Below are 20,590 nucleotides of genomic sequence, written 5' to 3' on the forward strand. Positions count from 1 at the left end.
GATGCCAGCAGTGATGCAAAAGGGGATGGAGGAGGGACTTCAACTGTTCCTGGACAAAAGGAGAACCGCCAGGGTGGGAAACACCGGTGCTGTTCCTGCTCCTCGTCGTTGCCTCTCAAGCGGGATGTCAGGAAAATGTGTGGCACGGGCTGGCATCAGCTGGGAAGGAGCCTGTCTTCTTGGGAAGGAGGTGATGCCTCAGCCATGCAGGTCTACTGTCACCTGAGCTCTAGTGCTGCTGCTTCTGCTGCAGGCAGAAAAGCATACGCAACCTCAGGGACGTTACTGGGATCCCATTTTTTCTAGATCTACCTAGATGAAAGTGTACAGATTTGTGCTTTTGAGAATGACAGAATCCCATGAGGGACCGCATATCACTAAGAACCTGCAATACAGCTCTTAGGCTCACCCCCAGCATGTCAAATAGGAACATTAATGTGCATTTTACCTCTCTAGCCCTGTTGAGAGCCCTTCAGATTGTCTGGCCATTCCTGGGCTGAATGACTCTGGCAGCTCTAAGAGAGCTGATAAAGCTGAAAGATAGCATGTTAATGTAATCCTCGTGCAGAAACTGTGCCCCACTGCTCTGACTTGGCAGTCAGCCCCGGTTCTGTGCAGGCCTGGATGCCTCAGGGGATGTGCTGACAGTGGGCAAGCTTTCATTCACCCTTCTGGCGGGCTCTCTCAGGAACTGGCCCTAGTCCTCTGCTCCAGCTGTACCCACACTCTCAGCCAGGCTCACAGCATCATTTATCATCCGCCCGAGTGCAGAGCAAAGCTTGTACCTGTCCAGGAGTGGCAGGAAGAGAAGGGTTCTGCTTTGGAAAGACCACAGGACACAGCTGCTCTCTTAGCTGACTCCTGGCTGAGGTGCACCATGATGTGCAGAGCCTGCCTTGCTCCGAAACTGCTCCTCAGCATGTGGCTGGAAAAGCTGCACGGCTCAGCCTGCACCACAGCACCCTGGGGAGAATTTAGGACTGGATTTGTGCAGGCAGAGTGGATCCAGTCCTAGTCCCAACAGGACCATGTTCTCAGGGTCCTGCGAAGGCCGGGTGGTCTCAGGAGTCTGCCCCTGCTTTGGAAGTTGCAGACTGTGTGTCTCCGAGTTTGCCACAGACACTGTTGATTTTGTGAGCCAATGTCTGTTTTGATTTCTGGGATAACTTGAGCTTTGTTGCTTTGTGGAGAAGAGGAAAGAAAAAAGGCTAGGAGCCTGTTCCCATCAACCCGTTTCACAAATACTGGAGCTGCTGGTTTGAGCTCCACCAGAGAAACAGAAAGGCATCAAAAACATTGGCAGAGGTGGAGAGCGTTTGGCTGCCACTCTGCATTCCCTCCTCAGGCTGTGTCTGCAGGGATGAAAGGGAGCATGGCTTCCAGCTCCGGCTCAGCAAACCCACCAGGCTGTTCCGTGCAAAGCCTGCCAGGGTGCAGAGGGACAGCCCGGCGGCTGACACCAGGCAGTGCCAGCCCCTCGCTGCATCGCTGCTGGGGCAGCTGTCTTCATGCACTCAGGGACATTGTCCGGGTAACAAGCTGTGCAACTGGCACAGGACAAGCCTGCAAGTGCCCGGCAATAGAGAATGAACTTGTTAGAGAGCAAAGACAGAACTAATAAAAGGCAGAGGAGGAACAGAACTGGGTAACGACTACTAACGCTGTGCATTTCTGTTGCAATAGTGTCAAGGTACCTCAGGCGCCGACGGACTGGGACCACACCGTGGTAGGTGTGCTGCAGGTGCACAACAAGCTGGCGTTGTCTATAGAAAATAAAGGAGAGGGAGTTCTGAATCTGCTGCCTGTGCAGCCCCAGCCCTGGCCACATGCTGTGTCCAGCCCCCAGTGATTCAGCCCCCGTGTTGCAGAGCCAGAGCAGGGCCAGGTGTCATTTCATGCCCTAGCATGTGCCGTGTCTGCATTCCGTGTGTTATGTGCACTCCTTCAGCCAGGCACCCTTTGCCCAGCTTGCAGGTCACATGTTGGCCATCCTCCCTATCCCTGGTCCGGTGGAGATGTCTATCCTGGTGACAGGAGGCCTGCAGTGGCCAAGGGGACCATCGACCCTTCTTACCAGCACAGAAGATGCCAGGCCAGAGACAGAGAAAAGCCTTTTACAGCTGCTGCTATGAAGTGGCTGTGAGTCTGAGGAGTCTTTTTATGACAGGGGACGAAGGAAATCACGGCCACGCCTGAGCCCACACACAGACACGAGTCTCTGTCCTCCCACAGGAATATGGGCTCGGAAACTCAGTCTTTGTGGGACTTGGGACTCGAGTGGGTGCTGCTGCAAATGGGATGCAGTATGTATCTGGTACAGTGCATGAGGCTGGTGCAGCATGCACTGCGAAGCAGGGAGAGGCTTGTACACAGGTGAGCAATGAAGGACCGGGCTCTTCTTGCCCTTACAAGCAGCTGCTTCAGGTGACTGAAAGTCACTAGCCCAGGATTATTTCTGAAATTGTTATTAATGACTTAGACAAAGTCTGTTGTAAAGGTGATTTTTATTTTGACAGTGTCTGCAACACTTACTGGCAGCAGCTTATCTGGTCCTACTTCATGAGTAAGAGCATCCCTCAGCAGTAGAACTGTGAGTGTGGGTATCTGATCTGCACCAGGAGGGGATGGAGGCTTAGGCAGCCTCCTGCTTGCTCTCAGGAGGCTGGCAGGCAGGATGGCTCTTAATTTGATCCTCATTGCTGGCAGGGGCCCTGAGAAGCAGAAAATAGCTGCACAGTGGTTCAGTCTAGGCTGGATCCCACTTTGCCTGGCAAGGATGAAAAAGCAGCCTTATACGAGTGTTTCAGCAACCAAGGAGGTATGCGGCATGGGACAGACTCCCGAGAGGGCATTTCTGGCCCTATGTGTTCATGGAGGCAGGGTACAGAAGCCTGCAGGTCACATCCCAGCTCTGTCCACAGGGACCTTGGAAGCTCCTCTCCCCTTTGTGGGAGGGCTGCGCTGAAGCATGCCAGGGACCCCCATATTTGGCCAGTGACACAGCATTTTGGTTGCTTTAACTGGCTCTGACAAGACAAGGATTGCAACTGGCACCTGCTGAGCCCTCGGGGCCATCGGAGGCAGCAGCTGCCACCGACAGCAGCACACACGATCCCTGGCCCAACATCACAAGACTATGGAGACATTTCTCATGTAGCCGGTAGCATCACAGCGTCTGCAAAAGGGGACAAATTCATCCCGTCTGTGTCTACAGAGAGTGCTGGCATGCCAGCAAGGCACCTGGGACCTGAGCAGAGCCTCCCCCTTCAGCATTTTGGGGTTCACTCCCCTCACAATGGCCGAGAAGCTCTGTGTGTGAACAAGCCTTATGTCCCATAAACTAGAGGGCTGAAGCAAGCAGGAACTGTGGCTTGGCATTTGTTTACTGGGGGTAACTCCAGCTGCAGGTCTGGAAATGCGCAGAGGGAGTCTCCAAGAGTCCATCACTCTACATCTTTTCTCCTTGAGGCTACAGCCCACTTGTGGGCTCCCTACAACAGCGAGCAAATCCAGCTGCACCTGAGCCAGCAGGGCCAGTCACAGAGGTCCCCCTGGCTGCCCCATGGCCAGAGTCCCTCCAAGTCCCCACGGATGCCATTTCCACAGATAAGCTCAGTGTGGACTCTCTGCTGCTCTGCTCCCCACATCCGGAGCAGCTGAGGCACTGTCCGTCCTTCCTGCTGCTGAGTAGCTTGGCCAGAAGCAACATGAATCCAAGGCAAACAAGAGAAGATCAGAGGCAGATTTATTCCTCTTTCCTCCTGAGAGCCGCAGGCACTTTTACAGACCAACAAGCACCTTCTGCCTCCACAAAGGTCAGCCACCAGCTCAGAAGCCAGGCATTGGGATCACCTCTTCCCTCTTCCCAGTACCCTTCTGGGCTAGAGCACAGCAGCTGTTTAACAGTCCACTGCGGCACAGCCTCACAGTTTAGGGTAAGAGTGACCCCCGCCGTTTGGGGTGAGAGCAGAGCACCCTCCATGGTGCTCAGTCAGCACTTGACCTAGGAGAAACCTTTGCATTAACAGTCCCTTGCACTAACACTTCAGTTCCCCTCTTTCTCCAGTTCCAAGTCCCTTTTTCCAGCCATCAGCCTTAAGAAGCAGAAGCCTGGCATACATACGGCTGCCTCGCATCAAATACTGATGGTGAGAAATAGGGGTCTGGCACCGTGGATTCCCTATCCCTGCCCCCCACCCACCCCCCTTCCCTGTACAAGCCCAGATCTGGGGCCCTTAGGACTCTTCCTTCCCTTTTCCTTCCTCAGACTGTTGTTCTTTCCCCACTGGCTGCTCCTCTTGGCTTATCTTCACCTCATTGACTCTGGCCTTCACCTCCTTCCCCGTCCGGGGAGCCACGATGCTTAAGATGCCGTCGTGGGACAAGGTGGCTCTCACCAGCAAGGGGTCGACGTCCAGAGGGAGGATGTAGGTCCTGGTGAACTCTCGGGAGATGAAGCCGTGGCGGTCAGCCTTCTGGGGGTGCTGCCCCATCACCTCCAGCAGGTTGTCTACAGTGCGGACAGTGAGCTCATCCGGCAGGAAGTGGCAGACATCCAGGAACACCTGAAATTTGTGCTCGTTGAGGCTGATCTCAGAGGTGCCTCGATCCAGCTGCTTATTGATCCGAGGCCTGATGTAGTAGCCGTGGTACAGGGCAGGGGCTAAAATCTCACATGGGGACACACCTGAAAATGAGACACAGTGAGGAGCGCGGGGTTTGCAGGGGAAGGAGTTGGAGGAGGGGTGGCAGCGGGGAGGGGGTGACAGGAGGAGGCTGGGACCTGGCAGACACCTTGGTTTTGCCACTACATCAGCACACTATGGATGGAGTCTCTCGTGGTTCCTACCTTTGTGTCTCTAAGACACACAGAGATCCAGATGTTTGCCAGCAGCTGCCTTCCCACCACACAGCTGGCAGCTGCCAGCAAGCCAAGGGCTGGCATCCAGCTTTCACATGTCTGCTGGGTGGACAGGGAGGGACTGGTATGTGCACCGGGCGCTCTGCAGTGCAAAGCCCACAGCCAGGGATGGGCACGGAAAATGCTGATGGTGAAGAAACTGCCCTGAAGAACTAAAGGCCTTTTGTGTGCCATTGTCCAGAGGGCTTTCCTTGGAGCTTTTTGCCTTTTCATGCTGTTGTGCTAGCGCTGAATGGTTCTGCTGCTGCCCACATTCCTTCCCCTCTGCCAGCCACTGCCCGGCTTTGTGCTGAACACCCCAGCTCAGCTTTTCTCCACAGCCCCCGGCTACAAAAACTTCCCCCCCCCCCCCCCCCCCCCCGAGCATTTTGCTCCATGTTTGCACAGCATATGCATGAATGACAGACCACTGAGGGCATGAGGAAGGGACAGGAGAGACAGCAGTAGGCATGGATGGAGGAAGTGGACCTGAAGAGAGACTCTGGCTATTCCCTGGCTATCACCCCCTGATTTGACGCGGCTCCTTAAGCTCAAAATTCCTTGGCTCCAGCTTCCCTAGCCTGCTCTGGAGCTCAGCCTTGCCGGGGACTCCACCAGCCCTCCTGCACCAGAGGAGATTGAAAGGCACAGGGGGATCCCACCTCCTTTCTTACCTTCTCCAAAGTTCTGGTCGTAGATCTTGCTAGGGTTGGCAAACTCGTACTCGGAACTCATGGGGTAGGCGTGGGGGACAGTCCGTGCAGCCATTGTGTGTCTGGGACGGGGACCTTCCAAGCACTCCCTGCCTCTGAGAGTGAAGGCTGCAGACTGTGAGGTTTTAATTGGGCGAATTTCACAGGGAGGAGTGTGTGATAAAAAGATGGACCAAAATAGCCACAGGCATAGGCCCCAGGATGCCTTGCCAGGGTGACGAGGGAAGCTTCTCGCTGCATTCCAGCAGGGAGTGCAGGCACTGCCTGCAGTCAGGGACGGCTCCAGAAAATCCTGCATCTTCTCCCAGCCTCCTCGAGCCCCTCCTCGAGCAGGGGATGCAGGAGGCAGATGGGCAGCCAAGTACAGTAGGAAGGCACAGAGGGAGCTGAGGGAGGCTGGAGTGGGAGAAAGCAGGACAGACCCCAGGCTCTGCCATCTGTGGTGCTCTCGAAGGGCAGGCCCTGCAAGAAGGCGCATCGTAAGCAAGTTCAAGGTGTCCCTGACACTGGTCTTGCTGCCCTGAGGTACCTCGTGGGGACGGGGCAGTAGCTAATACTGGCTGGTGCTTAATCAGGTCGTGCAAAGTCCCGTGAGGTCACTATCACACCCATTGCTCCGCTGTGAGCTTAGGGCCAAAACAGCCCCTCCGGTGCCCTACGCCAAGGAGCTCGATGTTCCCAGAAGCTGAGCGGATGGCCCAAACCTTTTGTTCCTGCGAGTGGTAAAGTGCTGCAGGCAGTTCAGCAGGGCTAGGCAGGATCCAGATCCCACCGCTGACACCTCCACATCCCGAACCATGCTGCTGCAAGCTGGCTGTTCAGGCTATTCCCTGGCCAGGGCTTTGGCACAATGTAGTGAGACCTGGAGAAATGTTTGTGCCAGAGATAATGGGTTAACAAGGGATCTGAAGCTGGCAGAGATCCAGTTTTATCTGACTGGGGTGGGGCAGGCGGGCAGGGGGGAGTAGTGCCCACTTAAGCTACTCGTACCCTGAAACCAGAGATTTCCTTGAGTCCATGTCCCTGCAGTGTGAGAGAGCAGGTGCACTACTGTTGATGTAATGGAGAACTGGAATTTTGCCCTAAGCTGCTCCACAGAGCAAATTCTGCTCCCTGCTCTGGCTGGCAAGCTGAGAGGAAGAGGGTCAGACCCTTTTGCAAAGGACTGGCAGAGCCAGCAGTAAGAATGATGTGCCTCTGAGGCAGCAACTGTATTTAAGTTGCGAGCTCTCAGAGGAGGAGACTTACCTCCTGCCCTTTAAGGACAGTTGCTAGGCTGAAACCGTTCCTATGATTTAGGTTCACAAGCGAGGCAGGAATTAAAATAAATGTGTGAATTAAGACACATTAGGAACATACAGGAACCCAGCTTGGTGCAGGGGCATGGGCAGACAGAGGTAGCTTGCATCCCTGTGAAGGCACACTGCCGTGCATGTTGGCACGCCTGGTTTATCCCTGCTCACAGCCCTCTGGAGTACCCTGAGGCCGCAGAGCGTTGGGCTCTTCGGTTCTCTCCAGCAAAGTGGTTTCTGTAGTGAAAGAGTTGAAGTGCAAAGTGTTGAAGAGCAAAAGACTGAGAGGCATCGGGCTGCAGCAGTGCAGCCAGCCAGCCTTCATTCGCGCACGCACCCGTCTCCGGCAGCGGGGCTTGCTGGGTTGCAGAGAGCTGCACCGCCAGCAGCGTCTCAGCAAAGACCCCCTGGGATCTCTCCTGCCCTTCGACTAGAGCAGATCTGTGGCTTCCTCTGCCTTGAGGAGAGGCAGAGCTCTTCCTCGGCTGGTGGGTGATGTGGGGAGCTGCAATCTCAGTGCCGGTGGTGGGAACAACGGCCCCTTGTCGTTCTCCCTGCGAGCCAAAGATAGGAGCTGCATTGATCCTGCTGGCATCCGAAGCAGCTGGGAACATCCGCCAAGCCTGCCTGCGACTCTGCGGATAAACAGCACGTGGGGAGCGGGGCGGGCAGCCGGGCAGTTTGGCTTCTTGCTGCCCCATTAGGCTCCTTTTCTTCTTCTCCCCTTCCCCCTCCTCCTCAGCAGTGTGTTCAAATCCCTCAGACAGCTACTGGGCACCGCCGAAGGGACCAGCCCAGGAGTGGGACAATAAAATCCCTGACACCACTGTTCAAGAGGCCTCGGGGGGGGGAAAGCCAGGCCAGCTGCACGGGTATAAAGCTGTCCCACGGTCCCGGCACAGCACTGCAGCACAGTTGTTTGCCAGGCTCCTCCAGCGCACTCCAATGGATATCACCATTCATAACCCCCTGATCCGCAGACCCTTCTTGTCTTGGTTGGCACCGAGTCGTATCTTTGACCAGATTTTTGGAGAGCACCTGCAGGAGTCAGAGCTGCTCCCTGCTTCCCCCAGCCTCAGCCCCTTCCTGATGAGATCCCCCATTCTTCGGATGCCCAGTTGGCTAGAGACAGGACTCTCTGAGGTAATCTTCCCTTCTTAATGCTCTTTGTTATTGCTGTACGCACGCCCTGACGGGTCTGGAGCTGGAGACCCATACAAGCTGAGAGCTTGGAAGCTGCTTGTAGGTGGTTATTAGGAAAAGGCTGGGGAAAAGGGTGCTGCACTTGTGCCTCCGCGTTAGGCAAGAGCCTCTGCATGCTCGGCTAATTATTTGTGACCCAGAGCAAGTATTGCCATGCTGTTCAGAATGGAGGCAAACTGAGCCCAGCGTGTGCGGCAAATGACTGTAAGAGCTGAGGGAGGGAAGCAGGGAGCCCCATTTCCCTTCCTGCTGCGCAAAACCTTCATCCGCCTCCCTCCTGAGAAGCAAATAGCCCAGGGGCGGTGGGCAGGGGTAGTGGGATCCTCAAGTCAGGCAGCGTGGGAGCTCATGGCTGCTGCGGAAAAAGGGGCCTATTTTAAATAATCACTGATGAGAAGAGCAGCATTTAAAGTAAGATACAGGACCCAAAGGTCATGAATCAGCCGTCTGCTTGCTTCAGGGGCTGAGCCAAGAGGTACAAAGTTCAAACAACCCTGCCTGCTCTGCGAGTCAACTGTCTTATTAACAAGTAACTTGTAGAACTATTCTAAGCTAAGAGAGTGAAAGTATTTTTGTTTTAATCTTTGCATAATGTTTCCCTTGATTTAGTGACCTGGTTCTGGCTGTCCACTGAAGTAGCCATAATAAGTACCACAGATAACGATGTCTGGCAGTCTCAGTGGAGAGATCTTCACAAATAATCTAGGAGGAGGAGGAGGAAGCACCTAGACTCCCAGGTCAAACTGCAGAATCCAGTAAGCATAGAGCTGGCCCAGAGGGCTGCCTCCATCCACATCCCAGAGCACAGCTCCAGGAGGCTCGTGTGCTCACTGGCCACGAATGCAGCAGGAAGGCAGAGAGAGCCGGCTCATGTAGCCAAGTCCCACAAACGTCTCATAAGACAGGCAGAAAAATCAAAATTCAATCTCAGGAAGCAGCAAAAAGCAGTGCTTGTTAGAGGTGATAAAGTGCAAAATGGAAGGGAAGGAGGTGAGATGAGCAGCAGGTGACTCGGTTTCAGCAGAAATCCTGCTGGTCAGGTAACAGAGGTGAGCAGTGAGGCAGTGCTGCCTCACCACTGACATGTTGTTTTGGTCACCTCCTTGTTTTGCAGATGCGACTGGAGAAGGACAAATTTTCTGTAAATCTTGATGTGAAGCATTTCTCCCCTGAGGAGCTAAAAGTGAAGGTGCTTGGGGACATGATAGAAATTCACGGGAAGCATGAGGAGCGCCAGGTACTTCTACTTTAAACTGTGCAACTGATAGAGTCAGTGTGAGCTTCCTCATCCATGGTTGAACAAGGAGACTGCAAAACAATCCTCTCCTGTGCCCATCTCAAATACTTCTCATGTTTTTTATCAACCAATCCTAATGGAAGATGCTCTGTGCAACACACTCCCCCCAGCAGCTGATCCCAGACTGGGCAGCAACAGGGTGGAGATTTATTGCTGTTGTTGCATGAACCGTGAACTGAATTGGAAAATCATCTTTGAAATGGGCCTTTCTGGGCCTCCCTCTTTCTAGGAAGAGGCCAGGAATGCAGGGAGGCATTCAATAAGATAACAACAAACTGTAATAATTAAACCACATAACGAATCGTTGCATTGCCCTGTTCTGCTACCATGTGTCTATCTCTTCTTGGAAAAGGCCCAGTTTGTAATCCTTCAAGGTTGTCTTCTGCTACCAGCCATACCACTGCTTGCTGGCTCCTGGACACCCAGGCAACTGGGTAGACCCAAGTCGAAAGCCGTGTCCAAAGCTGTATGTAGCAGGGTTTGCCAGTCCCCAACTCCTTCCCACCCCCCATCCCCACCTCCTTGCCAGACGGAAACAAATACTCATGGTAAAGTAGCTATGTCACTGGAATTGTCAGCTCTAAGAGCTTCTGGGAGCACAGATCTGCCAGTCAGGAAAGACAGCATTACTTGTAGCTGGTGGAAGCTTGTAATTCTGACATAGCTTCTGCATTATTTTTTTTTGGCTAAGAAAATAACAAAGCACTATAGCAGAGATCAGGAAAAAAAAAGCTGTGTATTACCAGAGCTCTGGAGACCCTCAGAAACAGGTGTGGTTGGCACGGCATAGAGATGTGGCTGCTGCATTGGTAGGCATGACAGCATGCCGCTGTGTGGTGAAGCCAGTGGCTGGCACACACGAGGGCTGGAACATAAAAGCCTCCTCCTGTGAGTTGTGTACCTGCAGGCAGGGCAGCGTCTCGCTTCAGCCAGTCTTGACTCTGTAAAAAAGGGCATCTCATAATAAAACCTCTTTTAACTTTCTGAAAGGTTTTCCTTTGAGAGCTGGAGCTTCCCAAACTCAGATGTTATGCAAAGGACCCATGGTTTAGGTGGAGCTGAGTGAACATTTCTAATCAGGGCTGTTCCTTCTCTTCTCCTTTTGAAGGATGAGCATGGCTTTATCGCCAGGGAGTTCAACAGGAAATACAGGATTCCAGATGACGTGGACCCTCTGACCATCACCTCATCACTCTCTCTGGATGGTGTCCTGACTGTGAGCGCACCAAGGAAACAAAGTGATGTCCCTGAGCGCTCTATCCCTATCACCCGTGAAGAGAAACCTGCCATTGCAGGAGCCCAAAGGAAGTAGCTGCTATTTAAAGTCACCCCGGGGGCTATTCAAGAGCACTTTTCATCAGATGCCAGCTATACTGAATGGCTACTCTTATTATTTATGCTGAGTAAGTTTACTAACAAATAAAAAATGAATAAGCAGTTTGTATTTTTTTGTTTTGAGCACTGAGAACAAGGAAGGTGTTGGGTCAAGAAAGCTTGTAAGGTTGTTGTGCAGGGGAACATACCTAGCACCATTCTTGCTTATAGCTTGAGTGGCAGGTGTGTCCAGGAGAACTTGTCATGGTGTTCAGAAACACTTTGAGTTTCACTTCGTGTACTCTGATGTTTTGCAAACGTCTAATTGCATGAACCTTTTCCTTCAATGTTGCCAGAGGATTTCAGAGTGTTTCACAAGCAACAGAAAAGTTTCTCCAGTGGAGATTAGACTGGTCAAACAACTTCATGACAATCGAAACCCATTCGAAGTGTGGGTATTAGATAACAACTGCATGGAGGACAACTGTATCTTAAATCTCTAGCATGACTCATGTAATGGAGGAGCATCCAAGTGCTGCAACTGGTTCAGAGCGGTTGCACATGGAAACTGCATAGCTGCAGTAAACACAGATATATCCAGGGAGGAGGAAAACGTCCTGCCGTCATGGTACAAATCACATCACTTTGAAACTATGCTGTCAGTGCCCTTCAAACAATGAACAGGATCTGATGTCTACAGCATTAATCTGACTTACGCTAACATTGTTGAGTGGTACAAAACACTACTAAGTCCTTCTCAGGTGTCATCATCTGCTTAGCACCTCTCTTGTTCAAAGGGATATGAGCATAAAGAAAAGTCTGTATGACTGGAATTGAATTTCTGAAATTTCCAAAAGGGACAGACTGCCATAGACCTGTCTCACAGATATGACCTGTTTTCTATGTTCCTTATATCTGCTAAGACAAAAGTGATATTAGAAGAGATCAGTTTAAATCTCAAAAGAACTGAGAGGACATACTTCTTCCATGGCTTTAAGTGAGAAAAAAAAAAAGAGCAGTCAGTGATGTGAGGTCATTGTCAAATACCCCACATCCTACCTAATTGCCAAGGTCTAGTGTTTCCTATTAGATGGTTCTAATAAGCTCTTCAGTTAAGGTGTTAGCTGGGCTTTGACTAACAAGGTGCAGGGTAACTGGTGACTTGCAGTCACCTCTGCACTCAAAACAAACACCAGAAACACAAATGGGTTACAAACAATACAGCTTAGAAAGCAGGAAGAACTTCTTTTTTCATAATGCTAACATTTGGCTTTAATATGTGACAGGGTTTTTGCTTGAAGGATATCCTTGTGGCACTGCTAGTAGACATGCCTTCTGTTCTTCTGAAGGCAGTCTGAAGATTCTCTCCACCTCTGTTGCTTCTCCTGCACCCTTCTTGTTCATTCTGTGAGTGCTGGACACAAGTAAAGAAAATGCTGCCATGTGGAGGCCTGTAGCCTGTAGCAGGACTGAGCAGTTGGGTTGAATGAAGGAGGTCCCAGCTTAGGGTGGTGGCCCAGAAATCAATGAAGTCATCATTCAAATCCTAAAAGAATAAACACAAAAACCCAGAGAAAGTAAGTGCAAAATAGTAAGAACATACCCGGGAAGTGCAACTGAGGGAAATAGTTTCTATAGAGCAGGGGTTTGTTAGGTTCAAACTCAGGAGCAAGAAATGGGAATTTTGAGTAAAAGCTCTTTGAGGATAAACACGATGAGGTTAGCTAGACAAGAATACTTGAAATGCTAATACCACTCCCTGAATGACTCGAAATACCTGTTCTGTGGTGCCACAGGAGCACAACTCCACAATGAGAAAATGACAGAAAACAATTCTGTCATCTCTAAGCGCAAATGGCATTCAGAAGTTCCTCTTCAGCTACACTACAGCTCCAACAGACTGCATTTCAGTTCTGTGCATGTACTTTTTATTCTCCAATGCTTTCCCTTCTTGTAATCTGGAGTATGTTGTTCCAAAGCAGTGAATACGCTGAAAAGAAAAACTCCCATTTAGCATGGCTAAATGTAAGTAAAAACCGTCTAACATCCTGTATCTTACAGGATGACCCAAGTATCTGCAATTGCACTAAGTGTAACCTCAGATCACAAAGCTCTGGTGATGACTTTTGGTTCATCATCTGAGCAGCAAATGAGAGTTTGACTGGAGCCACAGTTGTTACAAGGCGTAAGACTGAGTTTAAACAACAAAGCACTCCTTGTATCTTTACTCCTGTAGCAGCACTGTTGTAGGGCACTCATCAGAGAAAGGGGTGCTGGCTGTTGACTTTCTGCTTTTTTAAAAAACAGTAGGGAAGATGAGGAGCAGGGCTGCAAAAAGGGAAGCTACTCATGGGTGGCTTACCCCTGATGTATTGGTAGCTGGGGATGGAAAGGATAATGATCTGTGCGCATGACAAATCATCCCAACTGAGATTTGCTATTTCCACAATAAGGAAAAGCAGAAGGAGATACCTGGGATGGCAGTAGCTTGGGCTACACAATTCTCTAGATTCCGTACTGCTCCGCATTCCAGTTCCCCATAAGGGTTGTTGCTGAGTAATCATTTCTGTTGGTGGTGCACCTCCAGCCATGCTGGGAAAACCTGCAAGTGCTGTCCCAGTCCATCCACAGTTCCGCACAGACAGTAGCATGAGGGGGAGTTGTACAAACAGGTCTTGGACACGATCTGGTGATAGAAGTCAGTAACTCCCTCGGGCTGGGTCTGCTTGGATCTCAACAGCAGGTAGGTGACAGGGAAAGCTGTCCCTTCCAACCCTCCAATGACTGGAGAGGGACCTTCTGTACTTGGATGTGTGACAGAGACCATCAGAGAAGAACTGTGTTCCTTCTTGATGCCAAAATGACTTTTTAATATGTTTTTTTTGGTTTTAATATGGTTTTGGGGTAGCGGTATGGTAAGTTATCCATTTTCCTGCACTGTGTTACCACATTTCTCAGCTTGATGTTGCTGAATGCCTCAGAATAACTCACCCACCCCCTGAAACAAGGCGATTTACCCAAGGCCATGGGGGCCTAATGCCTGAACCAGCACCAGACTTCATAAACAGCAGCTGGCTGCTTACCCTTCCCAATTTTAAGCCCTTCCACTGTCATTTTACCCAAATGACTCCTGAAACGCTGCCCTTGGCCCGTGCTGAGGGCTCAGAAATAGAGCTGGTGACAGCAGAGCATGGCTGCTCCCTCACACGGCTCAGCCGGCAGCCCTGGCACCTCAGGGCCCGGGCCCTGCGGGGGCCGTGAGGGGCAGCGCCTCCGGGGCGGCCCCGGTGAAGGGCTGGACGGCCCCGGTGAGGGGCAGCGGCTCCACGGAGGCCCCAGCGCAGCAGCCGCCCCCCAGGGCCGCCCCCCGGCCTCCGCCCTGGGCCTGCCGGGGCCGGGCGCTCCGCCGGCGCGTCACGAGGCGGCGGCCATGGAGCCGCGGCGCCGCGTCCTGCTGCTCGGGGAGGGCAACTTCTCCTTCGCCGCCGCCCTCTGCGGGGCCGCGGGGACCCGCGTCGTGGCCACCTGCTACGAGAGCGCAGAGGAGGCGGCCGGGCGGCGCGGCGCGGCGGGCTGCACCCGGCGGCTGCGGGAGAGCGGTGAGGGAGCCGGGGGGGCCGGGGGGGGCCGGGGGGGCCGCTGCCGCCAGGCTCGGCCCTTCCCGCCGGCGGGAAGCGGCGCTGTGAGGGGGCGCGGTGCGGCCGGGCCCGTTCGCTGCACAGCCCTGCCCTGCTCCGAGCCCCTGGGCACACCGGTTGTGCCATGAGGAGCTGCGGTTGCCCAAGGGGCTAAATCAGATGCCCTGAAATCTTTAGGGGCCGACATGGTGCTGACAGAAGGTTCTGGAAGAGAGCGGAGGGGCCTAGGCCGCCTCCCGCACCTCCTCCCTCAGGAGCTGCTGCGCTCACATGCTTAACAGAAGAGTTTAATTGCCACTGTTACGGATTTGCTAAAATAATTTTAATAGAAATATAGAGGAATAAGAAATACATTCTAATGAAACAGTTGCACAACAAAAGCTGCGATGAAATCCTCTGTACAGCCCTGTACCAAGGCTAAGAACTTACATTTACTCAAAGAATGTAGGTATAGTAATTAGGTCATGTAACCATAGTTTGAAAGAAATAATTAATGAAATAACTGATGGAAGAAGGAGTCTGTTTCTCTTTCTTTAACTTTAACAAGGGGCCTGTTTATAAGTTATCTAGAGGGAGCGACTAAAAGAAACAAGAATAAGAAACAGATGGTCGACAAGGACATAAATTAGCTCAGACCGATAAGAACACTGCAAACTTACAAGACCACCACATTCCAGGCAAAGGGTGAAAAGTACACCATGAGGAAGACCTACGGCCTTCCTCCCAAAGACCACTGCCCATGTCCCGGAGACCCCTGCCCACAATTCTTGGAAGAATTAGCGCAAGTGCGAAGGACTGATAAGCTACTTAACATATGAAACGAGAGTATGTTAATGATTTTTGGGAAATACTATGTTTAGGCATGAATACTTAATGAATATGTATGAATAAGTTCTATATAAGGAGTATGATTTTGAACCATGGTGTGCATTGATCGTGAGAGGACTCACGCACCCGGCCGTCAATAAAGAAGTGTCTGCTTATCTACATCACATTGGTGTTGATAAGTTTTTCATTCCGAGATTTCGGTAACACCACCTTTCCTTAAAATTATCCACAATGACTTGTTTTTCCTTTCTGAAGGAGCTGAAGTTCTCTTTTCTGTGGACTGTACCAAGCTGGCAGACTATTTTTCACCAGAAAAAAGAGAATTCGATTGTATTTATTTCAACTTCCCTCACTGTGGGAGGAAGGCGGGGGTGGTGAAGAACAGAGAGCTGCTGGCCCGCTTCTTCCGCAGGTGAGTAAACCCCAAGTAGTTCTGCCCTCACTGATTCGTGGGACATGGGTTTCTAGCTTTCCCAGCACTGTAACATTCCTGGCTGTACTATCAGGATTCATCTTGTTCCCGGCTTTCCTTCCAGCTCCGCGGAAGTGCTGGCAGAGGCGGGAGAGATCCACGTGGCGCTTTGCAGCGGACAGGGTGGGACACCAGCTGATCGGCCAAGGAGAGAATGGCACAACAGCTGGCAAATCGTGGCGGTGGCAGCAGGAGCTGGATTTATCTTGAGTAATGTTCATCCTTTTAAAGCAGAGACTATCCCTGGATATGAATGTACAGGCTACAGGTAACCATCATGTGTTAAAACCCAAAAGTTGGCATTCGTGTTCTTACAATGCCTAGCACTGGTATGTTCTTTTAGTATTTTGTTTGTTGGAGGAACTCCCTTTGTTTTTCCTTAAAATAGCTACAATTCTTTTTTGCCTCTTATCTAAGCAGACTAGTCAAGATAAAAATGCAAGCCTCTTGCCAAAGTGCCCTCAAAAAAAGATTATCTTAGGATTTTGAAGTCAAAACGGTCCATTTCAGAACAAATGTCAATCTTGGCCTATAGACAGCAGGAGGACAGCAGTATGTGTAGCTGCTTAGCAGACAGTCACAGAATCATAGCATGGCTGATGTTGGCAGGGTCCTCCAGCGGTCATCTAGTCCTGCCCTAGTGTACTCGAAGCAGAGATAGCTAGAGCAAGTCACTCAGAGCCGCTTTCAGTCTCCAAGAATGGAGACTGCACAACCTTTCTGTGCAACTTATTCCAGTGTTGGACCACCTGCCCGATAAAATATGCTGGTGTTGCATTTTTGTCACCTTGTAACAGACCTGGGATTCAACAAGAGGTATGATAGTGTTACACAGAGTTACCTGTGCAGTGCTTACTTGTGACATCTTAAGTAGAGGAAATGATCGATGACTTTGCTCTGCTTTTGTGTATTGTCAGGAGTCAAGATAAATCTTTCAGTGTAGAGGGTGCTTTAAACTACATTTTCACACGAAGCACACCACTTCTACATTTCAAACCTATGAGCTGCGAGATAGAACTGGAAAGCCGAAAAGTTTCTTTTCAAGTACCACAAGTGCTTACAGATAAAATTAATAGGTAAGTTTTATAATTAATTTCTGTTTGGCAATAACAGATGTGCTTGCTTTCGGTGGGAGTGACCAGCATAGGTGTGAGATAAAATGGAATTGCTTCACTTTTCCTCCTTTCCCCTTTACAGAATTTCCTGTTTCATTTCTTCTCCGAGTCTGCTTCATGTTGTCTTGTGGTTATGGCCTACTTAAAAATTAAGTCTACAGAACCAGATACTTTATGGTTGAGACCAAGCTGCTGTATACTTGAACGCACAAATAAAGATGAAAACTTTAATCTGTTTTACTGTACTGTGGAAGAAACTCAGGAGCTGACTTCTTGTCTTGCTAATATCACAATACTAAGACTACATAGGATAAAAAAGAGGTAAAACCTCTTAGGCGAACTGCTGCGGACTTAGGAGACTGTCCAGGGCAGGCATAATTTAATTAATTTCTGCAGTTTGGTAATGCCTGTGCTGAATGGAAATGGTGATGCTGATTGTGAAGTCTCATTCCTTTTTACCTGCAAAAATGCAATTCTTGATTGCAGCCTTTTTTTTTTTTTTGCAAAAATTGCAAAGAGACGAACAACACTGTCCTGAAAATGTGTCAGCCATTGCAATACCTTTGATGAAGGACTTGGCTTATTCAGGTCATTACTAGAAACTAGCTTAATATCTGAGATTGTTTTGGGTAAACTGCTGTGCTCACATTGTGATCACAGGAAGGTGTTTCAAGGAAATCTGTTTAGTGGTGTCCCTAACTTGCATTTTTATTTTTCACAGGGGTTTCCTAGAAGTAAATTCAAATCATCCAGTACGGACAATAAAGGAGAAGCTCACTGCAGAGCTCAGCCAAGCCTTTCCTCTACAAAGCATTGACAACTGCCTTCCTCTGCTCCACCAAGGTCACCTTAATAGTGTTTGTCACTCAAATGTCTTTTGGATCGTTCTGAGCCCAGAGGAGACTCTAAGCACTGAAGAAATGCCTGATGGACTAGCAAATGCAGGTTTTTTTTTCCCATGTTGATTTTTGCAGAGACACAGATAAGAATGGCTGCATGGATGTACAAGAGGGATGCCATATTTCAAAACAGTATTATCTTAGACCTTCCCTCCTACCTTATGCTCAGGCAGTAATACAAAGAGGAGCCTTTCTCCCGGGGACACTTCATGTTCTTTCTGGCCCAATTTTCAGGAAGTGTCTTATCGCTCCTTCCTCCATGCCTGTTTTTCATGAGATGGTTTTTGTGTGTGCAGTTAACAGGGGTACAGAAAACAGCTATATCCAGATGTTGGTGAATAACATTACAACCAGCATACATTCTCTTCACCAGACTGTTTCTGGCCTTAAACTGAATGTCAGTATGCAGGAAGCAACGAGCTTTGAAATGACTGAGCTAAATGACTTTGCTGCTTTTGAACTTCAGCTTAGTAAAATTCAGTACTTGGTCTGTGTGAAGATAGATGCTTCAGGCTCCTGTGAGAAGGGTTCCTGTGTGGGAGTTATAAGGACAGCTCAACCAGAAAGCAGTGACTTGGTTCTTGTCTTTGCTTCATTGCATCTTGACCTCCTAGCCATGCTGATCTGTGGAATATCTGACTGGCGAATGCTCTGGACATCAGACACACGGTTCCTCCATCAATTTCCTAGAGGAGAGTTAAGGCTTTTCAAGAGTTTTTCTCTCTATCCACCTTCCTATGTGCATGATGTCAGCTTTTGGGTTCCTGACGGGGAAGAATTTGATGAAATTGCTTTCCACACCATTGCTAGGCGTGTGTCAGGTGAAACGGTCATATCCATCCAGTTAATTGACAGTTACCAGCAGTCAGAGACAGGACGGAAGAGCCTCTGCTACAGGCTGACCTATCAGTCCTGTGACAAGGCCCTGAGCCGTCAGGAGGTGGCAGAGATGCAGCTGCTCTTTCGGAAGGAAATAAGCCAATGCTTGCGTGTAACTCTTCGGTAGAGCATTGCGTGTTGTTATTGGGTGCTCGAGCAGCGTCTGTGCTTGTTGCCGATCTGGAAGGTGTGTCCTGCCTCCTGTTGGACCTAACACTGTGTGTTAGTGTGGTGCCCCTTACAAAGGCAGTGTGGGCTTCGAGTACTTGCACACATTCTACACATGGAAATTCCTGTTAATGAAGACCAAACACCTTCCTGTTCTGCATGTGTGCGATGAAATGTCATTTTAAAAAGCGCAGCCTTTCTGGACTAGGGTCCTGCGAGGCTGGACTTGATCTCCTTGCTGATGCCAATTCGATTTTCTTATTTTTGCTTGTGTTTACCCAGCGTCTTGTACTGCTGGCAGCTGCATCAAGTACACTGAAAGAGGGAGGATATTCCTGTTTCCAAAGGGTTGCATGCAGTCTGAGCCTTGAAAACTCTGCACAGATGCTCAGTCCCTGCGGGAGGATGGCGTGTGTGGGTTGCCCCGTGCAGCCTGCCTCAGAAGGGAGGCCAGTGCCAGAGGTGCGCCCAGCGGGCCCCCAGCCCCATGCACCAGCAGGCTGTTTTCTGAGTAGCTCATACAGGTGGGAATCCCAAACGGGCATTCTATTACTGGATCCCAAAGGATACTCACCAACCCTAAAAGATAGTTGTACCACTGGTACTGTGTTAATAGCTACAGCAGATGTAACTGCCGCCGGAGAACTCCAGGAACAGACGGAGTGACTGGAATCTGTAGGATTACGCTGGGGAAAGGCGGCATGAACATGGTGGATACCACTAGCTCTTTCACAAACGTTGAAGACTCTAAGGCTTGTGGTCACTGCTGGCCCTGCAGCGACTCCCAGACTGTGTGAGGTAATACACAGCGGCCATAGGTGCTTAGAAGTGCTACCAGAGAGTAACACCGTTAGACTCATCTACCAGTAAGTAATTCCTCAGCTGGAAACTACTCCTGAGTTCCAACGGCGGAGCCCCCTGAGCCTTCGGGAATGAAATAAAAAGTCTCCTATCAGCAGGTGCTGGAGAGTGCGGAGGGTCTGGTGTGGATGGGTCACATGGGTCTCTGCGATTGCTTTGGGGTGGGTGGGCAGGGGTCGGCCATCACCTTTGGGGTGTCTGTGAGTGCTGTGGGGAGGGCTGGGGCTGAGCACTGTCCCAGGGAGGCCCGGTCAGCCATCACTGTAGGGGCTGCAGAGGGTCCAGCCCTGCTGGGAGCCCGGAGCAGCAAGAGGGCCCTTTGCACTTGGTGAATCGCACCACAATTTGGTGAGAAAAATGGATATGTGAGTTTTTTTCAGGGGTGGGGGTGGGATATAGGGTGATGGGGGATGGCTGGGGGTTGGTTGGTGCTGCGGGGAGGTCCTTCCAGGGGCTGGCCTGCAGTCCCTCTGTCCTCTAGGCAAAGGAGCGGGGGCTTCTCAGTCCTGGCCGCATCCTGCCTTTGCAGCAGCTGCTGGTGGAGAAGAAAGAAGAGGCCTCCATTGTGTGCGGAAGGAACTGCCAGGCAAGAGTGAGTGAGAGGAGGAGCAGCAGCGGGCTGAGGAAGGGGCAAGAGAACGGTGCTCCTGGGATGGGGATCTCCCCATCTTCGGGGCTGCGGTCACTTAATGCATCCCTGGCCCTTTGGTGATGTTTTCTGTGCCTCTGGACCAGGGACTTGGCTCACTGCTGTTCCTGGGAATTTTTGAAGCTGCTCCGGTCCAGCATTGGCGGGACTTCATGGAGCTGCCTCAAAACTCCTCTCAGTGCCTTGATGTCGCTGCCTGGCTGTGGGGGCGGCCGGGCTCACACCTTCGAGGCAGGGGGATGGTGGCGGAGCGCGGGGGGTTGGGGGCTTTGGGGGTGCTTTCCCTGCCCTGCTCCTTCCACACCTGCCCAGGGGAGGCAGCCGCTGGCCCTCGGGCTCCGGCGGAAGGCGTTTCTCTGTTC

At 51.0% G+C, this 20,590-nt stretch overlaps 3 protein-coding genes across 3 annotated transcripts; 2 read left to right on the forward strand and 1 right to left on the reverse strand.

Moving 5' to 3' along the window:
• Positions 1-2,503: 2,503 nt before the first annotated feature.
• On the reverse strand, positions 2,504-5,714 carry HSPB2 (heat shock protein family B (small) member 2). Its single transcript, XM_040616323.1, has 2 exons — positions 5,575-5,714; positions 2,504-4,687 (listed from the first exon to the last, which is right to left on the reverse strand). The coding sequence occupies exons 1-2, from the start codon at positions 5,666-5,668 to the stop codon at positions 4,236-4,238; spliced, it is 546 nt and encodes a 181-aa protein (XP_040472257.1). The 5' UTR covers positions 5,669-5,714; the 3' UTR covers positions 2,504-4,235.
• Positions 5,715-7,641: 1,927 nt separating this feature from the next.
• On the forward strand, positions 7,642-11,416 carry CRYAB (crystallin alpha B). The gene is made up of 3 exons (XM_040616324.1): positions 7,642-8,048; positions 9,223-9,345; positions 10,514-11,416. Exons 1-3 carry the CDS (start codon positions 7,851-7,853, stop codon positions 10,715-10,717), a joined length of 525 nt encoding a protein of 174 aa, XP_040472258.1. The 5' UTR covers positions 7,642-7,850; the 3' UTR covers positions 10,718-11,416.
• Positions 11,417-14,099: 2,683 nt separating this feature from the next.
• FDXACB1 (ferredoxin-fold anticodon binding domain containing 1) lies at positions 14,100-19,676 on the forward strand. Its single transcript, XM_040616281.1, is given in 6 exon segments — positions 14,100-14,318; positions 15,441-15,597; positions 15,722-15,925; positions 16,575-16,733; positions 17,494-17,716; positions 17,718-19,676. Coding segments are annotated over 6 exon segments (1,872 nt in total). The 5' UTR covers positions 14,100-14,149; the 3' UTR covers positions 18,678-19,676.
• The last annotated feature ends 914 nt before the right edge of the window (positions 19,677-20,590 follow it).

Source organism: Falco naumanni, chromosome 16, assembly GCF_017639655.2.
Source record: "Falco naumanni isolate bFalNau1 chromosome 16, bFalNau1.pat, whole genome shotgun sequence".
In the NCBI taxonomy this organism is placed as follows: Eukaryota; Metazoa; Chordata; class Aves; order Falconiformes; family Falconidae; genus Falco; species Falco naumanni.

Excerpts from the sequence above, each read along its gene's own strand:
- HSPB2 (XM_040616323.1), bottom strand. The coding sequence starts at position 5,668 with ATGGCTGCACGGACTGTCCCCCACGCCTACCCCATGAGTTCCGAGTAC. Across the intron at positions 4,688-5,574 it reads CGACCAGAACTTTGGAGAAG|GTGTGTCCCCATGTGAGATT; the intron begins GTAAGAAAGGAG and ends TCTCATTTTCAG.
- CRYAB (XM_040616324.1), top strand. The coding sequence starts at position 7,851 with ATGGATATCACCATTCATAACCCCCTGATCCGCAGACCCTTCTTGTCT. Across the intron at positions 8,049-9,222 it reads TAGAGACAGGACTCTCTGAG|ATGCGACTGGAGAAGGACAA; the intron begins GTAATCTTCCCT and ends CTTGTTTTGCAG. Across the intron at positions 9,346-10,513 it reads GGAAGCATGAGGAGCGCCAG|GATGAGCATGGCTTTATCGC; the intron begins GTACTTCTACTT and ends CTCCTTTTGAAG.